The following is a 25,000-nucleotide window of genomic DNA, read 5'->3' on the forward strand; positions in this document are numbered from 1 at the left end:
CGGTAAATTTAATTGGATGTTTCTCGTTGCTGACATCACATTGCCAATCATCGGTGCGGATTTCCTCTCTCATTTCCACCTTCTGGTCGATGTTGCCCACCGACAATTGGTCAACGCAGACTCGTACTTGTTGACACCTATTCAACCCGCCCCCTCCAACCTCGCTCTCCACATCAGCGCACCCACGGATGCCTACGCCCCCCTCCTCACGTCGTACCCGGATATTTTCTGTCCAGAACTTCGCCAAACGTCCACGACTTCTGCCAAGCACGGTGTTTATCAGCATATCAAGACGACGGGACCCCCAGTCTTTGCAAAATTCAGTCTTCTGGCACCGGAACGATTGGCAGCAGCTAAACAAACGTTTGCCGAAATGGAGGAAGTGGGCCTTTGCCAAAAGGCCTCCAGCCCATGGTCGTCACCCTTACACATCGTTTTGAACAAAGACGGCTCCCTCCGTTCGTGCAGGGATTACAGGCGCCTGGATCACTACCCCCTCCCAAACATTGCCGACGTGACCTCCTACATGCACAAAGCGAAGGTTTTTTCTACGCTTGACCTTTTGAAGGGGTATTATCAGGTGCCTATTAACCCAGAAGACATCCCCAAGACCGCCATCACCACTCCGTTTGGCACATACACCTTCAATTACTCCTGTTTTGGCCTTCGTAATGCTGGGGCCACGTTTCAACTTCTCATGGATAGCATCTTAGGGGGCCTCCCCTTCTGTGTATGTTATGTGGACGACATACTTGTGTTCTCCTCCTCAAAAGAGGAATACCTCCGTCACCTGCATATCGTGCTCGACCCCTGCAACAAAACGACCTTGTAGTCCGGTACAACAAGTGTACCTTTGTCGCCAACGAAGTGTCTTTCTTAAGGCACCGCATCACTCCTGAAGGAGTCCATCCCCTCCCAGAGAAGGTAGCAGCCGTTCAGGACTTCTCAGCGCCTTCGACCGTCAAAGCTCTGCAGGAATTCTTGGGCATGATCAACTATTATCACCGTTTTCTGCTAGCCATTCCCGCCACTCTTTCTCCTCTCTACGCCTCTCTCAAGGGCAAGCCAAAGGACCTGAAGTGGGGTCCCTTTCAAGAAGCAGCCTTCTGCAATGCAAAGAAGGCCCTATCAACCGCTGCGGGTCTCACTTTTTCTATCCCACATGCCCCTCTCCTTCTCTCCACCGATGCCAGTGACATCACTATTGGTGCAGTACTCGAGCAGGTGATCAATGGCTCTCCCCGCCCAGTGGCCTTCTTCAGCAGAAAACTGTCCAAGGCAGAGTCGCGTTATTCTACCTTCAATCGCGAATTGCTGGCGGTGCACTTAGATGTCCGTCACTTTCGCCATTTCTTAGAAGGTACGTCCTTCATCATTCGCACAGACCACATGCCTCTGGCGCACGCCTTCACTCGACAGTCTGACGCCTGGTCTGCCCTTCAACGCCGACAACTCTCCGCCGTGGCTGAATACAATTGTACCTTTCAATATGTCCCTGGGAAAATGAATCCCGTTGCCAATGCCCTGTCTAGAAACACGTTCTCTGCCGTTCAACTGGGATTGAGTTACAACGCCTTGGCTGAAGCCTAACGACAGGATCCAGAGTATCAAGCATGTAGGACATCCTGCATGTCCCTCCATTGGGAAGACTTCCCCTCGGAGACTCTAACACCACCCTCCTCTGTGACGTCAGTACTGATAGACTGCGACCTTGGATTCCTGCTCCCATGAGCCGGCAGGTGTTTGATTTAATTCACGGCTTTTCACATCACTCGTGCCGTTCTACTGCACAGCTGCCTAAGACGAAGACTATTTGGCATGGCATTTCTAAGGATGCTAAGGATTGGGTCCATGCCTGTACATCTTGCCAAACTTCCAAATCACATCAACACACGGATTCAGGAGTGGGCACCTTTCCTCAACCTCAGCGTCGTTTCGCACACATTCACGTCCACGTTGTAGGCCCCCTACCCACATCACAAGGACATCATTACCTGTTTACCGTCATCGACCGCTCCACTCGTTGGCCTGAAGCCATTCCCATGGAAACTGCAATATCCGCTTCATGTACATCTGCCTTACTTTCACGATGGATTGCAAGATTTGGTATCCCTGAGCATATTACTTCTGACAGGGGTACCACTTTCTTCTCTCAATTGTGGACATCATTAGCGAATCTCCTGGGCATCACCCTACATCAGACAACTGCCTACAACCCCGCTGCTAATGGAGGGGTTAAACGTTTTCATCGCACCCTCAAAGCAGCTTTGATATCCTGCTGCAAGGATTCCAACTGGTTTACTCAGCTTCCCTGGGTCCTCCAGGGACTAAGGACCACTCCTAAAGACACCCTCCAAATCTTGACAGTTGAAATGGTGTATGGTGACCCGTTAGTCGTCCCTGCCGAAATTTTCCATCTACAACCTCCTCCGACGATCTCCAGCGCATACGTCATGTCGAGGGAAAATTTACTCCATGCCGCAAGACTTACAAGCCCCCAGCGAAGCATTACATACCAACAGACTTGCACTCTGCAATGCACGTCTTCCTGTGCAACGACACTAGCAAGCCACTGCTAACGCCCCCTTACACGGGCCCGTTCCTTGTGATCCGACCCATCCGAATGCATTCCTACTAAACATTCGTGGCAAAGAAGACTGGGTCTCCATTGATCGTCTAAAACCTGCTTATCTCCTGCCAGATGACCCGCCTACAGTTCACCTCTCTAGATCAGGGCCCCTATTTAACATGTACAGTATGTCATTTTTAGGGGGGGAGCCATATACCAACAGAGTGTCACACGATCGTACATAGTAACGACATTTCATTTTGTGTATATATTATGTTTTTCTCACAGTTATCTATTAACTGGTGTGGTGTCAGTTGAACAGGAAATTTCCTGTTGCACTGAACCTGAAATAATGTGTCTGTTTTTCTCACCGTTACCTGTTAACCGGTACGGTGTCGGTTGAACAAGAAATTTCCTGTTGCATTGAGTTTTTGTATATAAAGGCGAGTGTCTTCAATAAAGTTACTCAGTTGCTTTCATCATATCTTTGAGTCACAACCTTCTCTCGGCTCGTCACAAGTCAATCATATAAGTTGATGGATGTCCGGGTGTCTGGGAAAGATATACATTTCGCTCCTTTCTGGACGACAGGTGTCAGAAAGCGCGAAAACGGCCAACCTATAATTGAATGTTTGACCGATTTCGCGCTCCCAGACACCAGTCGTCCAGAAAGGGGTGAAATGTAAATCTCTCTCAAACACTCGAACATTCACCAACTTGTATGAGTGACTGTACTTACAAGCATCGGTGCGAGTTAATATTAAAGTATCATAACTACCTATAATTTATATAATATCGTTCAAATAGTCTTTGCTCAGCCATAGCTTGCTTCGTTTACAAATAAACATGACATCATTACTCCTCTGTTCAGCCAAGTGTTATATGTATATGGTGCACAATTTAACCACGTAGATCATTATTTTAGTGATATTTTGTATTATCAGATAAACAATATAAATTGGAAATTGAGCAGAGACTGTTTTTTGATAATTATACTAAATTACCGAAATAGATGAAATTACATTAAATTGCCGATTTAAAACAACGATATGCCAGTTAATATTTACGTCATAAAAAAAAAAAAAAAAAAAAAAAAAAAAAAAAACAGAAGAGCTCTCACAGGCAAATGCAACCAACACGTGCAAAGTAACTCACTATCAGTCTCCCAAAAGTAAACAATCGTCATTTAGAGAAAAATACCAAAATAGCCAGCCCTCGCTCATTTTATATAGTGAATTCCAGTTTCGCTGGAAATTAAAGCAGCATCTATTAACCGCCAAAAGAACAAATTTTGGTCAGAAATATATAGACGAGAATTTATCATGTTAGTTATGTCCTGCTCATGTGTGCATATATGGTACATGCAGAGTATTCGTTTGTGTGTGTGTGTGTGTGTGTGTGTGTGTGTGTGTGTGTGTGTGTGTGTGTAAGGGGAGCAATGTTTTTGGATTTGAGGGACGAGGATCACCACGGGTTCGTGAATAACTCTGATATATGATGATGATTTTGTTTTGATCCCCATTGGTGAAAACAAATATCGAAAAAGCTCATACTTATACCTACTGAAGTCGATGCAATCAATCACTAAATAAAACTTTAAAGCCTAATTTTTCAAAATATATTTCAATAGATAAATTGCATGCACTTTTTTATATTGGCCAGTTTTTCTTATTCAGACATGAAAAGATGTGGTATTTTATAACATACAATATGAATATTCACATTAAAAAAAAAGATAAAAAAAAGAGAGGAAAAAATCCTTATAAAAATGGACAAATTAAAAAGCCAAGAGAATATACAGTGAACGACTATTTTTATATTAATTTTTATTTTTTCGTAAAAAAAGAAAAAAAAACAAAAGTCTAGAAGCAGAAAATGTACAGTTTGTTAATGGAGTCAAGTCACACACTAATGAAACACTTTTTGATGGAGTCTGTATTTGGAGCTAACTAACTAAATTTTAGAAGGTTTTTATCATAAATATAAAGATAGTCCGATTATTTTCACATTTTCACAAGATCTTGTGTAAATTGGAAATTTTCTTTGAAAAACATTGCAATAAAGATATATATATATACATATATATATATATATATATATATATATATATATATATATATATATATATATATATATATATATATATATTTATTTATATATATATATATTGCAAATTAAAGCCAATTAATAATTATCAGTATTAAGCTAATATTAATGTTCTTTATAAGGACCAGGCTAAATAATGACAAGGCAAAATTTCACAGTACCGAAAATAAAAGAAATAAAGTATTCTTACCTGTATACTGGCTTTCCCGTAAGACCATTAGAAAAAAGGACCAGGATGGGTGTATCCCCTGGCTGAGACAGGTCACAGGGTAGCTTTGCAACACCTCCGGTAACTGCGATAACTTCCTCCGCAGGGCCTACGGAAGATTAAAATCAGAACTTAAAAAGATGGAATGACCAATATTATTAGCATCATTATGATTAGGATATTCTGGGTATTCCAGAAGAAAATTCTCATATTTATGGTTGTATTGCTATCATTGATTAATTGGTTGCATCCATAAAAGTTGGTACAACAGGATAAAAGTAGCAGCAGCCACTTGCAAGACGTTTTGATTGTTGACAAAAAGATAAATAAAGATTTTCCATATACTAAAAGATAACCAGTAACTTACATATACATTTCCATTTAGGCCACTCTAAAAATACAAAGTATTTTGATTTTCCGTTTTTTGTACCTTACGACACATAAAATGAGCATCCCTGAGTACATGGAGGATGGATTTACTAAAATTGAAGAAATTGCTACTAATCTCTGTTATCCCTAATATGTGTGTGTGTGTGTGTGTGTGTGTGTTTGTACAATTTTAATGAAAAGGAAGTAATAGATAATATACTTTCTTTGCCATTTCATGGATGTATTATTAGATGTCATACCATTTGGATAGACCTTAATATAAAGGTAGTGTTTAAATATTGTTGTAAATTAGAAATATAAGTTGATGAAAATATCTCTGGAAATGATGATAACATAATCTATAATATTCGTTGTTCATAATGTAAATTGTTTTACGTAGCCAAATTTCTAGAGGCATTCCTGTCAAAAATACCTGGCATAAGATTCTAATTTCGGGTGTATTTTTGGCAATCAAACAATTGAAAAGCTACAAGTCACTAGTAATGGATAGTATTGTATCTGAAATGTTTAGGACTCTTGAGATTTAAACACGTTTAATGAATTATTCAATTATATGTGGCGAAATAAAGTCACGCTTTTCGAATGGAAAACGAGAGGGATTATTGTTAGAGTAACCAAGAAGGGAGATTTCAGAGACTGCAGGTACTGGCGAGGGATCACATTTTCATTAGATATGAAATTTATTTCTAAGGTAATATTGAATAGAAAAGAACCTGTAGTAGATGGCATAGTTTGGAAAGAGCAAGCAGGTTTCACAGAGAGTAAAGGATGTGACGATCAAGTTTTTTCTACGACGTATAGCTTAACATTATAACGAACTAATTTTTTTTTTGCTTTTTGGATTTTGAGAAAGCATTTGATAGTATATCACGTAGTATGTTAAAAAAGATTCTGAGGCACTAAGGGATACCAGAATATATTGTAACTATCACAATGGATACACAAAATGGAACATGTTGTAGGGTAATGGTAGAGTCAAGACTGGAGTACAATGAGGTGGACCATTAATACCTCTACAGTATATTATGATAATTGATTATGTTATGAACAAGGTAATGCAAGAAATGAATGATGGTAATCAATGGAAAAGGGACCAAAGATTATGTCATTTTGAATACGTATATAATATAGTTTTGATTGCCTCTATAATGGCAAAAATGCAGGAAATGATGGATAAGTTAGTACTGGAGGGGATAAAGATTGCATTGATGATCAATCAGAGAAAGACTGAGTTCAAGAAGAGTTTCAGTAGTGATCAGATAAAATTCTTTATCGGAGGAGGATTATTGCCAACTATAACGTTTAAAAGAAAAAACTCTAGGAGACATCATTACAGCGATGGATCATTAGCTACAGAATTTACAGAGAAAATTCGGAGGTCAAGACAATCAAGGGGCATGCTAAAAAAACAGTTTGGAGGTCAAATCGAATATCAGTTCACAGCAAAATTGAAATATAAATTTCACTTGTAAAATCCATATTAACTTATGCGCATTAGTCGTGGAACATCAATGCAACAACTAATGTGAAATTTCTTGCCTTTGAGAATAAAGCATTAAAAAGGATACTGGCAATCATAAGGGCAGCAGCATATAACAAATGCGGCAATTTGCGAAGCGGTAGAGGTGCCAAATTTGAACTATATTATTAGATTATCAAGCTAGAGGTAGATGTGACATATTTTTAAAAGGGAAGATGAATAAGCCCAGGATTTACCTAAATGGAACCCGCTAGGTAGAAGAGGACTTGGTAGACCAAGAGAAACATGACAGATGGAGTGGGGAGGGAGGGTGGGTTTTGTAATTGGGTTGAGCTCAGAGAGATGGAACAGGAAAGAGACATATGGCGGGAATTCATTGAGGCCATATGCATCCCATGGATGCCAGAAGTTTAAGATAAAGAACACATAATTATATCCCGTAATTTAAATGAGGAATTATTCAACTTTTTTCATCCCCTTATTTTGTATTTTTGAAGCAGGCGGTCGAACGAAAAAGGGAGTTTTTTTAATAATTACGTGAAAATATTTAATGCATAAAAAAGTTGATTAGACATCATTCCAAAAGAAAATCATAATAATCTCCCCTATATGATAAAGAACAAGTTTCTAACTATATATATATATATATATATATATATATATATATATATATATATATATATATATATATATATAAATATATATATATATATATATATATATATATATATATATATATATATATATTTACATACATATATATGTATATATATATATATATATATATATATATATATATATATATATATATATATATATGTATATATACATATATATATACATATATATATATATATATATATATATATATATATATATATATATATATATATATATATATATAGAGAGAGAGAGAGAGAGAGAGAGAGAGAGAGAGAGAGAGAGAGAGAGAGAGAGAGAGAGAGAGAGAGAGATACATATATATATATACATATATATATATATATATATATATATATATATATATATATACGTATATATATATATATGTATATATATATATATATATATATCTATATATATATATATATATATATATAATCGTATATAAACATATATATATATATATATATATATATATATATATATATATATATATATATGTATATATATATATATATATATATATATGTATATATATATGTATATATATATATATATATATATATATATATATATATATATATACATATATATATATGTGTGTGTTTATATATATATTATATATATATATATATATATATATATATATATATATATATATATATATATATATATATATATATATATATGTATATACATATATATATATATATATATATATATATATACATATATATATGTATATATATATATATATATATATATATATATATATACTGTATATGTTTATATATACTCTATATATATATATATATATATATATATATATATATATATATATATATATATATGTGTGTGTGTGTGTAGGTGTGTGTGTGCGTGTGTGTGTGTGTGTTGTGTGTGTGTGTGTGTGTGTGTGTGTATACTGAATGGCATTTTTGCCTTTAGAAAGCTTGACATTTAGTAGAAAGACGAATGAAAGACGATCCTTCAACATTTGGACAATCACTTATAAACTCGAGCGTCTAAACCTCCCTGCCTTTTTATGTTTTAGTCTTGGATTTTTCCTTACTAAGTGAGTTACTTCTTATCCATTGAGTTTTTTTATTTTATTTTTCTTATATTCCAGGTTATTTCTGTGTATTATTATTTTTATTTCCATATCTATTATGTTTTGTGAATTCTTTTATTGTTTTACAAGTTGTTTCTGAGTATTTGGTTTGATTTTGATATTGTTCTTTTCCTATGCCATTCATTTATTTTTTTGCTTTTGATGTATTTGATTTAATTTCTTATTTTTTAGTATATTTCATTCCCTTCATTTTTTTTTTTATGTATTTTGATGTATTTGTGATAATTCTCGACCATTTAACCCAATTTCATTGACTTGATATAATTATGTCTATTGATTTATTGTTTACGTTCATTCTTAGCTCCGATGATGGGAAATGTTACCGAAAGCCTAGCAAATAAATTGTCCAAATGCTGAAGTATATATATATATATATATATATATATATATATATATATATATATATATATACATATATATATATATATATATATATATATATATATATATATATATATATATACATAAATGTATATATATATATATATATATATATATATATATACATATGTGTGTGCGTGTGTGGGGGGGTGCCCTGGGGGAAGAAGAAGTAATCATACCCTGGTGAGAGGGGTTACCCAGTGAGGTACTCACACTCTCCCACAAATTGCCGAACCCGCGGGTTATTATTTGAAAAAAAAAAAAAAAAGGGGGGGGGGGCGGAGATGTTTGGACCGGCTGTGTGTAAATGTGTGCATATCTATCTAAATATGTAGCCATCAGTTTTGACGGTTAACGTACACTAGTAAATAAAGAAAGAAAAGTTACTAGGTAACCTTATATTGTATAAGTATAACAGCTGGCTCACTATATTTAAACTGTCTGTTATTTTAATCCTAACATACCAATCGTGTATGTCGTATTTCATAACTTATTTCCTTTTAGAGTTACGCTATCCGTAAGTTTGGTAAGTATTTCAACTCCATTTTGTTTGTAAAAAAGAAAAAAAAAAAAAAACAGACTAGTCTACCTTCCCATATATTGCATCCGAAAGCCATGTTATTAGCTAATATCAAGGCATTAGTGAATTATCTTGTATCGTAAATATTAGCTTTGTACCTTTGTAAACTGTTTTCCATTACTGTTCCTTGTAATAGCCTAATATGTCCCTGAAACAATAATGATCAGCATTTTTTTTTTTCTGTAAGAATAAGGTGTACTTGATAAGTTGAAACTAAGATAAAAGAATTTTTCTGTAAGAATAAGGTGTACTTGATAAGTTGAAACTAAGATAAAAGAATTTTTCTGTAAGAATAAGGTGTACTTGATAAGTTGAAACTAAGATAAAAGAATTTTTCTGTAAGAATAAGGTGTACTTGATAAGTTGAAACTAAGATAAAAGAATTTTTCTGTAAGAATAAGGTGTACTTGATAAGTTGAAACTAAGATAAAAGAATTTTTCTGTAAGAATAAGGTGTACATGATAAGTTGAAACTAAGATAAAAGAATTTTTCTGTAAGAATAAGGTGTACTTGATAAGTTGAAACTAAGATAAAAGAATATCCATATTCTCCCTTTCACATCACTTTGACGTAATTTACCTGTAAAAATCTTTGGATAATATCAATGATTAGAATTTCCTCTTTTCATTAATAGCCACTCAGTTTAATGACTGTTACAAATTAGAGAACACAAAACATTGATATTCAAAGTAATAGGGAAGTAATGAATCTTTGAGCTTTAAATGCAAAATCTTATATGAGAATATTGACGACGCATGTATGAAATCACAAGTTTAACGTATTAAGACTTTTAATGTAAAAGTAAATCAAAATTTCAATTTGGAATTGGATTATAATATGCAAATATCGAATTTAGAATACTTTATAGTATCCCCTATTATTCTTACTCAATACTTGACAATTTGCTATCAACAAGTTAGAATCGCGACAGTCATTACTGTAATTGTACAACAATTGTAGGAAGTGAAGAAATAAAGACTTTAATATTCAAAAAAAAATAAATAACTAGTGTATGCACTATTATTCGGAATAATTATAAAATGTCCCTTCGATATTTCCTGAATTAAAAGGATTCCAGTTTCTTTCTTTAGCAGTCCTTCCCAATACCGTCTCGTGCTGTCCCTTGCAGTGTTTTTATCTATGCTTTAAATAAAACCAAAACGATAAAAAAATTCTTATATTTCGACGACGTTTAGTGCTATACCAGGCGCCTGCATGGCAAACAAACCATATTGGCGGAAGTTCGTTAGTTCAACGTTTGTATGGGGAAGGGTTACAAAGTGTACACAGACACAGACAGAGGCACAGACACACAAACACACACACACACACACACACACACACACACACACACATATATATATATATATATATATATATATATATATATATATATATATATATGTACACATTTATCCAAATTTCAGGACACAAACATGCCCTGCCGTCTGAGAATTAAAAAAAAAATGAAAAATTAAAAACATTGCCTATATCAAAGAAAAATAACCGTAAGTAGCAAAATAGAAGATAAACTGTAGATACCGTAACCAGATTTAGCATTAGTGGCAGACCTATGACAAGGTACTGGTTTCTTTTTAACAAGTGTACATAGCGTGGGTTGCTTAATAATTAAAGACTAATGCTGGTACATTGTGCAAGTTTTAAACACGTTTAAGGGCTTAAAGGTTTAAAGGTCGCTCATGAATGGCAGAGGCAAGGAACAGTGACATTGCCCTAGCAAGCAAGACATAGCCCTAGAGACTGACCATATATCATATGATCAGCGCCCAAGCCCCCTCTCCACCCAAGCTAGGCCTAGGGAGGGCCAGGCAATGCTGCTGATAACTCAACAGATAGACCTATAGGCTCCCCCAAATCCCCCCAATTTTAGCTCACAAAGATGGTAAGGTAGTAGACACTAAAGGCACTAAAGAGTCTGACAAACACCAGGCAGAGACGTTACCAATCAGGCCACAACAACCCCTATTGAAATGCATAAGTTAGTGTTGGGTTGTCTGTTTCCCCTAAAGTATGTTACATGAATTTTCGTGTTTCTGAATATTTGTTTTTAAATATACCTATTTCAAATGAGAAATTTTAGTCCCCTTTCACGATTTTCCATTTATTTTTTCTACAAAGGTTATTCACTTTGCTGTCACCAATGTGTTAGTGAGCTGTTCGGTGATAACTGAGAGGCGAGGTGATCGCAACCTACTTGATCTCAACAGATAACGAGTTTATATACAACAGGTTCCGGACAGGAATAGCAAAAATTCAGACAAAATTATTCAGGAAAAGCAGGCTTAAACAGGTTCTGTTAACAGCGAGGGGTAGAGCGAGATATGTACTAAAATACCGTTACTGTGTACAAACTTGTGTGAAACATGTGTGGTTCAGTTTTAAAGATATACTCTGGGGTGTAGATTTATGTGTCTTACTAATAGTGACGCTAAATAAAAAGAATTCAATATTAATTAAGAATTTATTTTCAATGGAGGTTTTGCGTATTTTTTTCTTCTTCAAAATACGCAAAGTAAAACTTTTTCATATGTTGCTCGATCCTTAAAACTAAATATTATGTATTAACAAATATGATTTTTAAAGGATATTTAGAATATGATATTTTGGCAAGTGTAAAGATAATTCTTATTTCTATGTTTAAAGTTATCTAAAAGGATAGAAGACAGCGTGTCTTATTCAAGACTCTATACTGACAGTCTCGAAACATAATTTGAAAAGGCATTATTCTAAGGAGAAAATTTTCTTCGGCTTCATCAAAGCCTCATGCCGAATAAGTACCAAAATCAGTGACATCTGCTGGACATCACGAAACCGAAAATTATATTCTTTCTATAGAGAAAATAGACAAAAACCTTTATCATTTAACTTTCCATTAATAATGTATTACGTACAACACTGCACTGAGCTTTTAGCACTTATATTGTTTTATCACATATAAAAAAGAAACACCATTATCATGCAATACAGTCTACTAATTTATTCTCACCGGAGTATCATTGCATATGCATGAGGTACTTATATAGTCAATAAAAAAAAAAAATACCCATGGTTATTAGTGACGATGATAAATCTATTGATAAAAATGGTCTGTATTAATGTTATTATTCTGATATATAAAAGTATAGTATATTCATGTGATTCTCTATTTTTTTAAAAGATATAAAATCTTTGAAATATTGACAGTAATTATGGCATTGTTAGATATTGTCAATAACACCTTATGTTAAATTTATATTTTGTATCGTTGTTAAGCAAACAGTAATATTTTCCTCCTTGGTTGTAGTAATTAGCTTCCTCTTGTATTTTTCCATAGTGTCTTTATCTTTGATAGCCATCAAAATATATCTATGGTTAAAAAGCTGACAAAAAGGAATGTCCCAAATTATATAACATAAAATACTGTTGACGAGAATTTACAAATCAGAGCAATCAAATGCAACTCATCCATACATGAGTGTGATTAACATGCTAAGCTATGTACCATTATCAGGCGCTTCTCCCACTATTTACTTCTTTATATTTTTCTTATACTACAATATGTAAATAAGCCTTGGTTGCGTATACAAAGAGCCCTCATTAGCATCTGTAACATCTTCCCTCAGAAAGCTTGCTAACGGAAAGAGGGCGAGGAAGGGAACCAAGTTTTCGCTTTACGTTTAATCTGGCTTTTATTTATACATAAAATATCTTCTTATTCCTTTTCTTTTGTTAATTGCCATTATCATTATCATTATCACTATTTTCCTTTAAGATATATGATCCAGCTCATAAGACCTATATTTACAGCATTATACTGCACTGATCTGATGATAGTGTTTTTTCATTTCTCACTATTATACCAACTAACAGATCCTCATAATATTAAGGGGCAAGTGGATTACTGAAGAACACATCGAGATAACATTCCGACTAATTTCCAAACAAAATAGCGAACGATAGAGTTGTTAAACCAAATTCTTCTTTTCTTTGGCAGATTGGTTATACGACGTTACTGTCCTCTGTATTATAATCTCGTTTAAATGATTCCAGCACGTATATATATATATATATATATATATATATATATATATATATATATATATATATGTGAAGATGTCTTTGATTTAGTTAGCAATAACTTCTTAATTAGTCTAGTATCTTACCTCTTCCTTTAGTTTAATATTAATTGAATTTCTCTCAGGAGTTTACATAAGCAAAGTTTCGTGGGTGAGGGATACGAATGCTGGTTTCTTTCTTTACTAGACATAAAAAGGGGTTTGAACAGGCACTTACAAGCAGTCAAAAACAAAAGCGTGGTTTCTACATTAACACTTAGTGATGAACTCAGACGTCTTGACACTGGCTGGAGAATTTGGTGAATCCTGGTTTAGTTAGGCCTAAACGTCATCTATAGGCCTACTGTCGTCGCTGAAGTATAAGCCTTCGTCAGGTGTTGGGAAGGCTGGCGCGAAGTTCTAGACACGCCTTGGTCACTCGGGGACGTCACGCCTCTCGGTCGCTCTGGGACGTCTCGCCAAACGCACTCACAGACACTCAGGTGCGGGCGTAGTAACTTTGTTCGTCGTCCTTCGTTCTCAGGGGTAATTGTTCCCCTGTAATTTCGCGGCTGCTTTAGTATTCTACGTAATCGCCGTCCCTCAATTTGGTATAGGCAGCCGCCATGTGTTGTCGTCAAGGAGACCCGGCAGGTTAAGTAGGTCGTTAGACCTATTATACAGAGTGACTACTAGGAAGAGAGCGAGATGCCGTCTTCTCGTTGCTTATATATGGTCGTCCTGGGCGTGTCAAGCTATCCTTAATCACGTGACTTTTTCCCGGCTTCCACGTCTCATTCGTCTATGTTCCGTTCGACATTCAAGAACGGATCCTGTCGTTTGGGGGGGTTGTTTACGGGAAAGAACCCTGGAGTCAGCGAAATTAGTTGAAAACATCCTACCTAACTCCCGTTCACTCTCCTGTCTCTCCACAACTCTTTCTATATCTTTACAATTACTACTAACTGCATTTGTCTCCCCATTTCCTATTAATTAACAAAACCCACAAATAAAGACATCAATAACATACATAAACCTTCTGCACACGAAACTTACTCAAAAATAAGCATCTGTCTGACACCACTCGGCCAGCTACTAGGATTCTTATAGAATCCTCACATACAACAAAACAACAAACCTATTCTTTAGGTTTCCCAGTAATAACTAGTAGCAACTCATTAATCCTTTCCAATTTTCTGAAAACCAAATACTTCACCACATTATATGTTACCACAGTAATAAGCACAATCAAAAACACATTACACATAGTCAGAAATGGTGCAACATCTTTCTTGTAAAACAGAACATAATCATTATCAAGTGGCATTGCCACATTTTCTACCACTGTTAATTTGTCTAGCTGAAAATGATTAATCTTGTTCTCGTAACTCTTTGCAATGGAAGATTGATTTAACTCATAATGCAAAAACACACTTGGTACATAATAGAGATAATCATTTATCACTACTGAGCAAGAATCTGCAAATGACTTCAAGTTTCCTAACCGAAATGTTTGAGTCTTCCCATCACAAGTAACTTCTGCATTTTTAGTACTTTGTACATAAACAAAAATCTCATTACCTAAATGTAATGCCCTGTATGGCAAAGCAAAGGTTTCAAATTTACACTCTCTCATCAACTCATAATTCTCAAAGAAAATACCTTGGATACACGGAAAATTGCTCATAGGTTGTTTAATTTGCACAAAATTGCACATGGATTGACTTTCACTTATCAACACACACTGTTCTAAATCACCTTCTTCTAAAATAATCATCAACAACTTGTTCTTATCCAATGCTAGACGAACCTTCGGATGGTTCCAAATTATTGTTGCATTTCCTATCTTAACTGGGAAAGGATGTATTGTATATAGGTCAAACAAATTCATACCCTTGAAGGGGATCAATACCAACAAATACCCTTTTGTTACTTTCACAGTTGACATTGTGTAATACCAAAATATATCTTCTAGCAAAGGCTTGGAATGGCTATTTACTATACACCAATCGATAATTTCTTTCAAAGTTTTTGGAGAAATGATAGCAGGGCTGAGTATTCCCTTTTGTGCATTTATTAGTCCGTTCACAGATTCCTTGTGATCACCAATCTCGATTTCTACTTCATGAACCAACTTAAACACTTGTTCTACGTCATCTATTTTATTAGAAACATTCACGTTAACTTGATTAATAAATTCCACCATCTTTTTTATGTTCTCTACATTCTTATTATTATTTTCTATCAGAGTACTTATAAGATTACCCTTCTGATTAGCCCATTTCTCGATTAGTTCTACACGATCAGTCAAACCTCTTACATCGTTTTCTGTAGCCACTCCAAACAAAGCACCAAAGGCACTTCCTACAAAAGGTAACAAAGATCTCTTGTTTCTTTGAGGCCTGACAATGTCTTCAATTTTACCCTGTAAATTTCTTAATACTTCTACAAAGGCAGAATCACTATGGGTTAGTATGCACTTCCGTAGTTCTTTATCTAACTGGTTCAAATGTTCTTCCCTTTCTAATATTGAATTGACATTAATTTTTACTACAGCAAAATCTGTTAACAGTTCACCTTTTCCATGATTTTGTATCAAGGCCCCACTTTTAATGTCTATTTCGCAAGTGATACCGACCACCAGGGGTAGGATCAGAAGGAAGTTTTTCCACCACTTCCTGTAGAAGTTGAGAGGACCATGGATTAGTTTTTACAACCTTCATATGATTCCAATGGGCATACCTTACATCTAAATTCTGTTCATGTATCAGCTTAAATTTATTATTCCTTTCCCTTTCTAACACTCTATAAGGACCTTCAAATTTGGGAGATACCTTTTCATTTGGTCCTTCCTTTACATGTACCTTTATATATACTTGTGAGCCTATCTTCAGGTCAGTCATGGAACTAGTTGTGTCATAGTATTTCTTATTTACCTGTTGGCCCTTTCCTAAAGATTGTCTGGTTTGTCTTATTATTTGAAAGGTTCTTTGCAGTTTCCAAGCTATATAGTCCTGGTAATCATATGTGTGCCTAGGAGGTTTTGCGTCATCTAACAATGAGTTTGGCAGTCTTTTCTGATAACCATAAAGCAAAAAGTGTGGGGTTTCTCCTACTGTCTCATTTACTGTGTTATTCAAAGTAAACTGAACGTCCTCTAACGCTAGGTCCCAATCTTCTGTAGTTGGACTAATGATAGTTCGCAGTACATCCAGTATCTTCTTATTGGCCCTTTCCACTGTCCCATTTGAACTCGGCTTATAAGGGGTTATCTCGCATTTCTTTATCTCAAAAAATTCACAAAGCTTTTTCATTACCTCACTGGTGAATTCGGGTGCATTGTCCGACAAAAGTACCTCCGGACACGAATGTCTTGTGAGTATTCTGGTCTTTAAAGCTTCTGCAACAGAAACTGCAGTTCTATCTCTGACTGGGACAATTTCTAAATACCGAGTCAAATAATCAATGAATACCAGTATATATTTATTTCCTCTCAAAGTTTTTGGAAAGGGTCCTATATGATCCATCTGAACTACCTCAAAAGGGTTTAAATTACTAGGATATTTTTCTAAAGGAGCTCTGACATTTACATGACCTTTATGCCTATTACAAGTTTGACATTCATTTACAAATTGCTTTGCTTCTTCGCTGCACTTAGGCCAAAAATAATTTCTATTTATTGTTCTCAGAGTCTTTTTGATTCCTGGATGTCCTGCCAACTTGTGGGTATGTGTTAGAGTTAATACTTCTTTAGTCAGGGTGTCAGGCACATATAGTCTAGAGCAAGCACTCCTATCCTTAGCCTTCTTATATAATATCCCATTTATTAATTCAAAATCTGACCTAGAGGTTTCATCTTGTAGCAAATCTCCTATTATTTTCCTGATACTTTCTTGTTTCTCTTGTTCTATTTTAACTCTCTCCAAATCTAAGTCTACGACCTGACAGCTGAAACAAAAAGTGTTAGTTGTGATAATTCTTTCAGTATCCTCTTGTGCTCTAGATAATCCATCTGCTAAAGTATTAAACTTACCTGGAATGTATCTAAATTCTGGAGCAAACTCTAGCACACTAATAAACCATCGATTAAACTTTAAGTTATTAGTGAAAGCTCCTTTCTTAAATAGGTCACAGATGGGTTTATGGTCAGTAAGTACATTTACTTTGTGTCCTAACAAAATGTGCCGAAACTTTCTCAGTGCCCAATAAATGGCTAAACATTCCTTTTCTGTGGTATTGTAATTTCGTTCGGCCGCATTCAGGACTCTACTTGCATAATATACTACCCTCATTCGGGTTTTTGCCTTCTGTAACAAAACCGCTCCTATTCCTGTATTCGAAGCATCACATGCTAAGTAAAATTGCTTGCTAAAGTCTGGATACACTAAGATAGGATCTTGGATTAATTTCTCCTTCAACTTTTGAAAAGCCTCCTCTTGCTCTGCTTTCCATTCAAACTCTACATCCTTCTTAGTTAATTCTGTCAATGGTTTAGCTATAGTAGCAAAATTTTTGACAAATGGTCTATAGTATCCTATCATCCCTAAAAATCTTCTTACACCTTTCAAATTTTGTGGAGCAGGATATTCCACAATCGCCTTTATTTTTCCTTCTTGCATGCGTAATCCATCAGCACTGATCACATGTCCTAAATATTCTAATGATTTCCTCAAGAATTGACATTTCTTAACCTTTATCTTTAATCCTGCCAGTCTTAGTCGTTCTAAAACGATTTCTATGGTTCCGAAATGGCTCTCTATATCTTTGCTAAACATAATGACATCATCTAAATAGACTGACACATTCTCTATGTCTCCTAAGATCTGTAACATTAACCTTACAAAAGTCAATGGAGCTGATGTTAACCCAAATGGCATTACCTGAAATTCTAAGTGTTCTTTATGTGTGCTGAAGGCAGTTAATGGCTTTGATTCTTCGTCTAAAGGTACTTGCCAATATCCACTTAGTAGATCTAAGGATGAGAAGATCTTTGCTCCTCCTAACTGAGCCAAAACATCGTTTATTACAGGCATGGGCATCCTATCAGGAACTGTGTTCGCATTCAACTTGCGATAATCAATCACTAATCTGTAACTTCCATCTTTCTTTGGAATCAACAACATGGGAGAATTATAAGGTGATTTAGAGGGTATGACCACTCCTTCTTCTTTCATTTCTTCTATCATTTTATCTACTATTGGACGTTGGCTGATAGGTAATTTATAATTAGGTATGAAAAAGGGTTTGGCTCCATCATCTAGGATTATCTTATGTCTTAACACCTCAGTCCTACCTAACCTATCACCTGTAATTGCTATGCCCTGCCTATATTTATTTAAGGTTTCTATTAACCTTTTTCGGTACTCAGGAAAATCGGTGTTATCTATCTCCCTATCTATTCCTGCATCAATGTTTCCTATGGTAAAGAATGCTTCCTCCTCTAACGGAATCATTTTGTGTGTAACTTCTATTCCTGTACAAAATTCTGTACCCGCTAACAAATGGAGTCTTTTATCAGAATAATTCATGACATAAGTAGTACAGGCTAATCCCTCCATCTGAACTAATGAGTTATCCATTCTGACATATTCTGGTAATCCTTCTGGGGTCAAGATTACATCATTATTTGTGTGTAGGCGGGTTATTAAATATACTCTAGTAAGAGTATTGGGCAGTAGTACTACATCTCTAGCTAGCCTAATTCTTATTTTGTTTGCATCTGCTGTGCTGATCAGACTTATCTCCCCAGTTTGTACTTGAGTACAAAAACATGAATCTTCATCTCCTCCTTTTTGAGATTCTGTTTCTCTTAAGTGTCTTAATTCTTGTGAATTCAATGTGCCTAGCAGCAAAACTTCTTGGAATTCCCTTTTATCTATTCTCTCAGATTCTCTGTCGACATTTTCATCCTTAGTATGTGTGCTACCTTTACAAGAAGTAATTTCTCCCTTTCTAGGTGCAATTGCTAAATTCTCTTCTTTCTCCCTTTCTTCTGATTTTACTTTGATTTCCCTTTTTCTTTCTGAACCGGAGTGTGTTTCAACTATCGAAGCGGTCCCCTGCAAATTGGCCAAATTTGTAGTGGACTTGTCATCAACAAGTTGGAAACAGACTTCCTGATTATTTCCCTTTAGAACTAATCTTCTGTCTTGACAATCAAAAACTATGCCAAAATCTTGCATGGTTGCAAAAGAAATCAAAGCTCGAGCGGGAAATGCTACTTCTTGCAAAACCAAAAATGGCACTTGACACTTCTTCTCTAGCAATTCAATGTTTAAATCTATGGCTCCTACATTGTTAAGCTGATTGCCAGTTATCCCCTGAATTAATGTATCCTCACTCCTAATTGCAGAAATAGGTATATTCAAATAATCAGTTAAGGTATGGAGCCCTATGAGATTTACAGTACTTCCTGAATCTAACAAACTAAGACATTCTTTACCTTCTATCTTGATATTTGTCTTGGGTAATGATTGCTGTCGGAAGGATAAATATGTTGCTGGCAACGTGGATGTACCTCCGCTACCTGCAACATCCTTCCATTCTTTGGTTTCCCTATTTCCTGGACTCCTATCCTGCTCTTCTAGTCACTTTCTATTACCTTGTTTTTCTTCGGAGTAATTAGTAGGGTTTGAGTTATCCCTTGCCTGTACCTGAGGAGTATTTTCGGAGGGTTTATTATGTTTCTTACCTTGGTACCAACATTCTTGGTCTGTGTGACCTCCTCTTTGACAATACTGGCAATACCTATTCTTTGGTCTAGCTCCCTTATGATGATAATTCCCTCTAGATTTATATGTTTCATTATAATTTCCTCTGTTTTGTTCATTTGACTTGTAAGGGGGCTGGTTATTTTGATAATTTTTATGGTAATATTTATTCCTACCGGTCTCGTTATTTTTATCTTCCCTGTAATTCTGATACCTTCTTTGCTTGGTATTTGCCGAAAAAGTGACCTCTTCAATTTGGGTCTCGTTTTTCTGGATGATTTCCTGGATTTGGCTCAACGTTTTTGTGAGCTTTTGGGCAGGATCTAACTTTAGGTCCTTGAAAGCCTTCCTTTCCCTTTCACCAAAGGCTGCATACAATGTACCGTAGGCCATATAAGTCAAAATTTCATCTAAATCCACCAGTTGGTTATTATCCTCACTAAACTGCATTCTGTTTCCTACCGTGATTGTGGGTAATGACAAAATGTCTTCCTTAACTACTCCTAAATGATTCAGAACCTGGGTATACAGACTAGGCATGGAATCACCTTCAAATTTAGCCGAGTTAAACCTATACAAGTTCAACAACCGATCGGTCTCCTTGGCCGATCGCCACAATAGTCTGCATTCCTCCTTGAACTCGTTGAAAGTGGTAATTTTTTCAAAGGCCTTACCGTTTAATGTAGGGTGAGCATCCCCTACGTCTACGTTGACTAACATCATTGCCTGTTTAATTTTTGCAACATCGTCAGTTATTTTAAAACTAGCGATCCTATTCTCTGTGTCCGCTAACCACTTATCTACACTGTATTTCTCTAACCTTTGTTTGTCGGGATTATCCCTACTTACATTTCCACAAAACCGTGTGGTTTGTGTGATCAGCCCAGCGGAATTCATATCGGCAATATTTGCTCTTACCGGACTCGAACTTCGGTTTCTAGTCAGATTTTGACGTCTTCCTACACTAGCACTTCGCGACCGTCTGTCTGCAGTTAATCTCAAGTCGTATTGATATTGTGTAAGTCTTTGGAAAATATTGTCCAGACTCATATCACAAAAAAAGGAAAAATTAAAACACCAAAATTTTCTTACGAGAGACAAATGCCCTAACTTCCTATTCTATAGAGAGACAGTATTTATACAAAACAAGAGAGTGAACGAAAACATGCAAACTACTCACATATCCATTGGTTCACGACTCCTTTGGTTTCCCTCTGTTTTTCTTGAGATTGTTTTGTATTTCTTCGACACATAAAAGGGGGTTTCAGCACTTTCCTGAAACAAAGCCAGTATTAGTTCAAACTTAATACAACACGGCACAGTATCCCTTAACGATGCCACCATTTGTGAAGATGTCTTTGATTTAGTTAGCAATAACTTCTTAATTAGTCTAGTATCTTACCTCTTCCTTTAGTTTAATATTAATTGAATTTCTCTCAGGAGTTTACATAAGCAAAGTTTCGTGGGTGAGGGATACGAATGCTGGTTTCTTTCTTTACTAGACATAAAAAGGGGTTTGAACAGGCACTTACAAGCAGTCAAAAACAAAAGCGTGGTTTCTACATTAACACTTAGTGATGAACTCAGACGTCTTGACACTGGCTGGAGAATTTGGTGAATCCTGGTTTAGTTAGGCCTAAACGTCATCTATAGGCCTACTGTCGTCGCTGAAGTATAAGCCTTCGTCAGGTGTTGGGAAGGCTGGCGCGAAGTTCTAGACACGCCTTGGTCACTCGGGGACGTCACGCCTCTCGGTCGCTCTGGGACGTCTCGCCAAACGCACTCACAGACACTCAGGTGCGGGCGTAGTAACTTTGTTCGTCGTCCTTCGTTCTCAGGGGTAATTGTTCCCCTGTAATTTCGCGGCTGCTTTAGTATTCTACGTAATCGCCGTCCCTCAATTTGGTATAGGCAGCCGCCATGTGTTGTCGTCAAGGAGACCCGGCAGGTTAAGTAGGTCGTTAGACCTATTATACAGAGTGACTACTAGGAAGAGAGCGAGATGCCGTCTTCTCGTTGCTTATATATGGTCGTCCTGGGCGTGTCAAGCTATCCTTAATCACGTGACTTTTTCCCGGCTTCCACGTCTCATTCGTCTATGTTCCGTTCGACATTCAAGAACGGATCCTGTCGTTTGGGGGGGTTGTTTACGGGAAAGAACCCTGGAGTCAGCGAAATTAGTTGAAAACATCCTACCTAACTCCCGTTCACTCTCCTGTCTCTCCACAACTCTTTCTATATCTTTACAATTACTACTAACTGCATTTGTCTCCCCATTTCCTATTAATTAACAAAACCCACAAATAAAGACATCAATAACATACATAAACCTTCTGCACACGAAACTTACTCAAAAATAAGCATCTGTCTGACATATATATATATATATATATATATATATATATATACATATATATATGTATATATATATATATATATATATATATATATATATATATATATATATATATATATATACATATGTATATATATATACATATATACACGTACATATATATATATATATATATATATATATATATATATATATATATATATATATATATATATATATATATATATATATATATATATATATATATATATATATATAAGAGTATGCGGGTCATGAATAATCATATTATTCTTAAGCTGTCGGAATATCATTTTTCATGACCAATGCGTAAAAGATTAAAGTAAATATACTCTATGGTGTATATCTTGAAACTAAATAATCCATCTTCATTATCATCATCTCCTCTTACGCCTATTCAGGCAAAGGGCCTCAGTTAGATTTCACCAGTCTTCTCTATCATAAGCTTTTCAATCAATACTTTTCCATTTACCATCTGCTACTTTACGCTGCATAGTCTTCATCCATGTAGGCCTGGGACTTCCAACTCTTTTAGTGCCTTGTGGAACAAAGTTGAAAGTTAATTGAACTATTCGTTCATGAGGAGTGTGAAGAACATGTTCAAATGCTCTCTAGCTACCCTTCACAAGGATCTCTTCTATATATGGCACCTGAGTAATATCTCTTATAGTTTCATTTCTAATCCTCTCCTGCCGTTTAACTCACAATATTATTCTGAATGCTTTGTCCTCAAATCTACAAAATATGTTGGATACTATTTTATTTTCATACCGTGACTCACGTCCATACAGTAACAACGATCTCATTAAACTGATACAAAGCCTGACTTTTATAAGTAGTTTTTGGCGATTTGATTTCCAAATTCCACTTATACTAGTCATTGTCTGATTAGCTTTGCTTTAATCTTTCATTCAACTGCAATTCTAAAGACCCTCTATTAGAGATCATAGTTCCTAAATATATAAAAGATTCCACCTCATTAATCCTTTCTCTTTCCAATGATATTTCATCTTCCATTGCAAATTCCGTTCTCATCATATCTGTCTTTCTTCTATCTCTCTTGAGCGTATCCTCATGTGATATTTCATGAATCCCGATAAGCAATCTTTTCAAGTCCTGTGGCGTTTTGCCAATAAGAACAGCGTCATCAGAATACTCAAGGTCTACTAATTTCCTGTTACCAATCCAGTTGAATCCTTCTCCGCCATCCCTAACTCTTCGGTGCATTACAAAATCCATGAGGAGGATAAACGACATAAATGACAACAAACTCCCTTGGAGTACTCCACTGTTCACTGGAAATTCAATTGATAGGACTCCATTAACATTAGCTTTTCACTAGCTATGCTCATGAACAGACTGAATCAAATCTCCACAAAATTGGCCGGTGCTCACTATCAAAAAAATTTTCATATTCCACAAATGTCATCAAAATTACGTTTCTATATTCTACATTTTGTAGTAAAACCTCTCTTTAAATATAATTCATTTACAAAATGAACATTCAAAAATTTTTGGAAGGAAATTACATGAATCAATAATATACAAAAAGATAAATAAAAAAATAAACTCATAACATCAGTGTTATATTGAAATCCAAAATCCTAAACTGTTCGATAAAAGCCTCCAAAACTTTTGAGCAATTGATTACTTTTTTAATGGTTTGAATTTACTGATGCATATCTCTAAAACAATTTATAAAAAATAATTCTTTGTAATAAGAGTAGCTTCCAGGTATCTAATATAACTTAATTTCATAATAGAGCAATTTGCTATCTTTATAACTATACAAACAAAAAATTGGATTCATAATTATCAAATACTTTTAGCAGCCTTTAATCAAACAATCAAGGAAATTTATTTTCAAGTGGAAGGACATCCTAGTGCTGGTTAGATATCGCTTGACAGTAATCGTGTTACACAAAATTCGTAATATTATTAACCATCTCCTGGTATTCTTTTTCTTCTATATAGACTACTTTTTTCAAGCTCTTGAAACATTCAGAAGTCATCTCTAAAAGATGATTTTATCACATTAATAATTATGTTTATTACCATCATTGTAACACGAGTTACAATCTTATATTATGGAAAAACATTTTTTTTATCGGAGTTTTCATTATTATAAGTCATATAAATTCTATTCTATCAAAATTAATAAAACCAAATACTAGACGACAAAAAATTCTTTCTGTTAATATAATTTCCATTTATTATCCGTTTAATTTCCAAAGCTCCTTTTCAGTATTTAGCCTTATTCAGACTTCTTTAAGGCAAAGGGTTGGGGATACTTTTATTTACGTCATATGCTTAACTTCTTGAATAGTCATTTGTAATTGAAGAATAATAAT

The 25,000-nt window shown here is 35.3% G+C and overlaps 2 protein-coding genes across 4 annotated transcripts in view; both read right to left on the minus strand.

Annotated features, from left to right (window-relative positions):
- The window catches only part of LOC137618608 (nephrin-like), a 242,586-nt gene that overhangs the window by 107,397 nt on the left and 110,189 nt on the right, over nt 1-25,000 (minus strand). For all 3 annotated transcript variants that reach the window (XM_068348727.1, XM_068348722.1, XM_068348734.1), the window contains exon 3: nt 4,866-4,992. In XM_068348727.1, the coding sequence (XP_068204828.1) occupies nt 4,866-4,992 (127 nt within the window). The remainder of the gene's footprint in view (nt 1-4,865; nt 4,993-25,000) is intronic.
- LOC137625860 (uncharacterized) lies at nt 13,752-22,642 on the minus strand. The gene is made up of 2 exons (XM_068356781.1): nt 21,456-22,642; nt 13,752-16,243 (listed from the first exon to the last, which is right to left on the minus strand). The coding sequence occupies exons 1-2, from the start codon at nt 21,617-21,619 to the stop codon at nt 14,704-14,706; spliced, it is 1,704 nt and encodes a 567-aa protein (XP_068212882.1). The 5' UTR covers nt 21,620-22,642; the 3' UTR covers nt 13,752-14,703.

Source organism: Palaemon carinicauda, chromosome 2 (genome assembly GCF_036898095.1).
Source record: "Palaemon carinicauda isolate YSFRI2023 chromosome 2, ASM3689809v2, whole genome shotgun sequence".
NCBI lineage: Eukaryota > Metazoa > Arthropoda > Malacostraca > Decapoda > Palaemonidae > Palaemon > Palaemon carinicauda.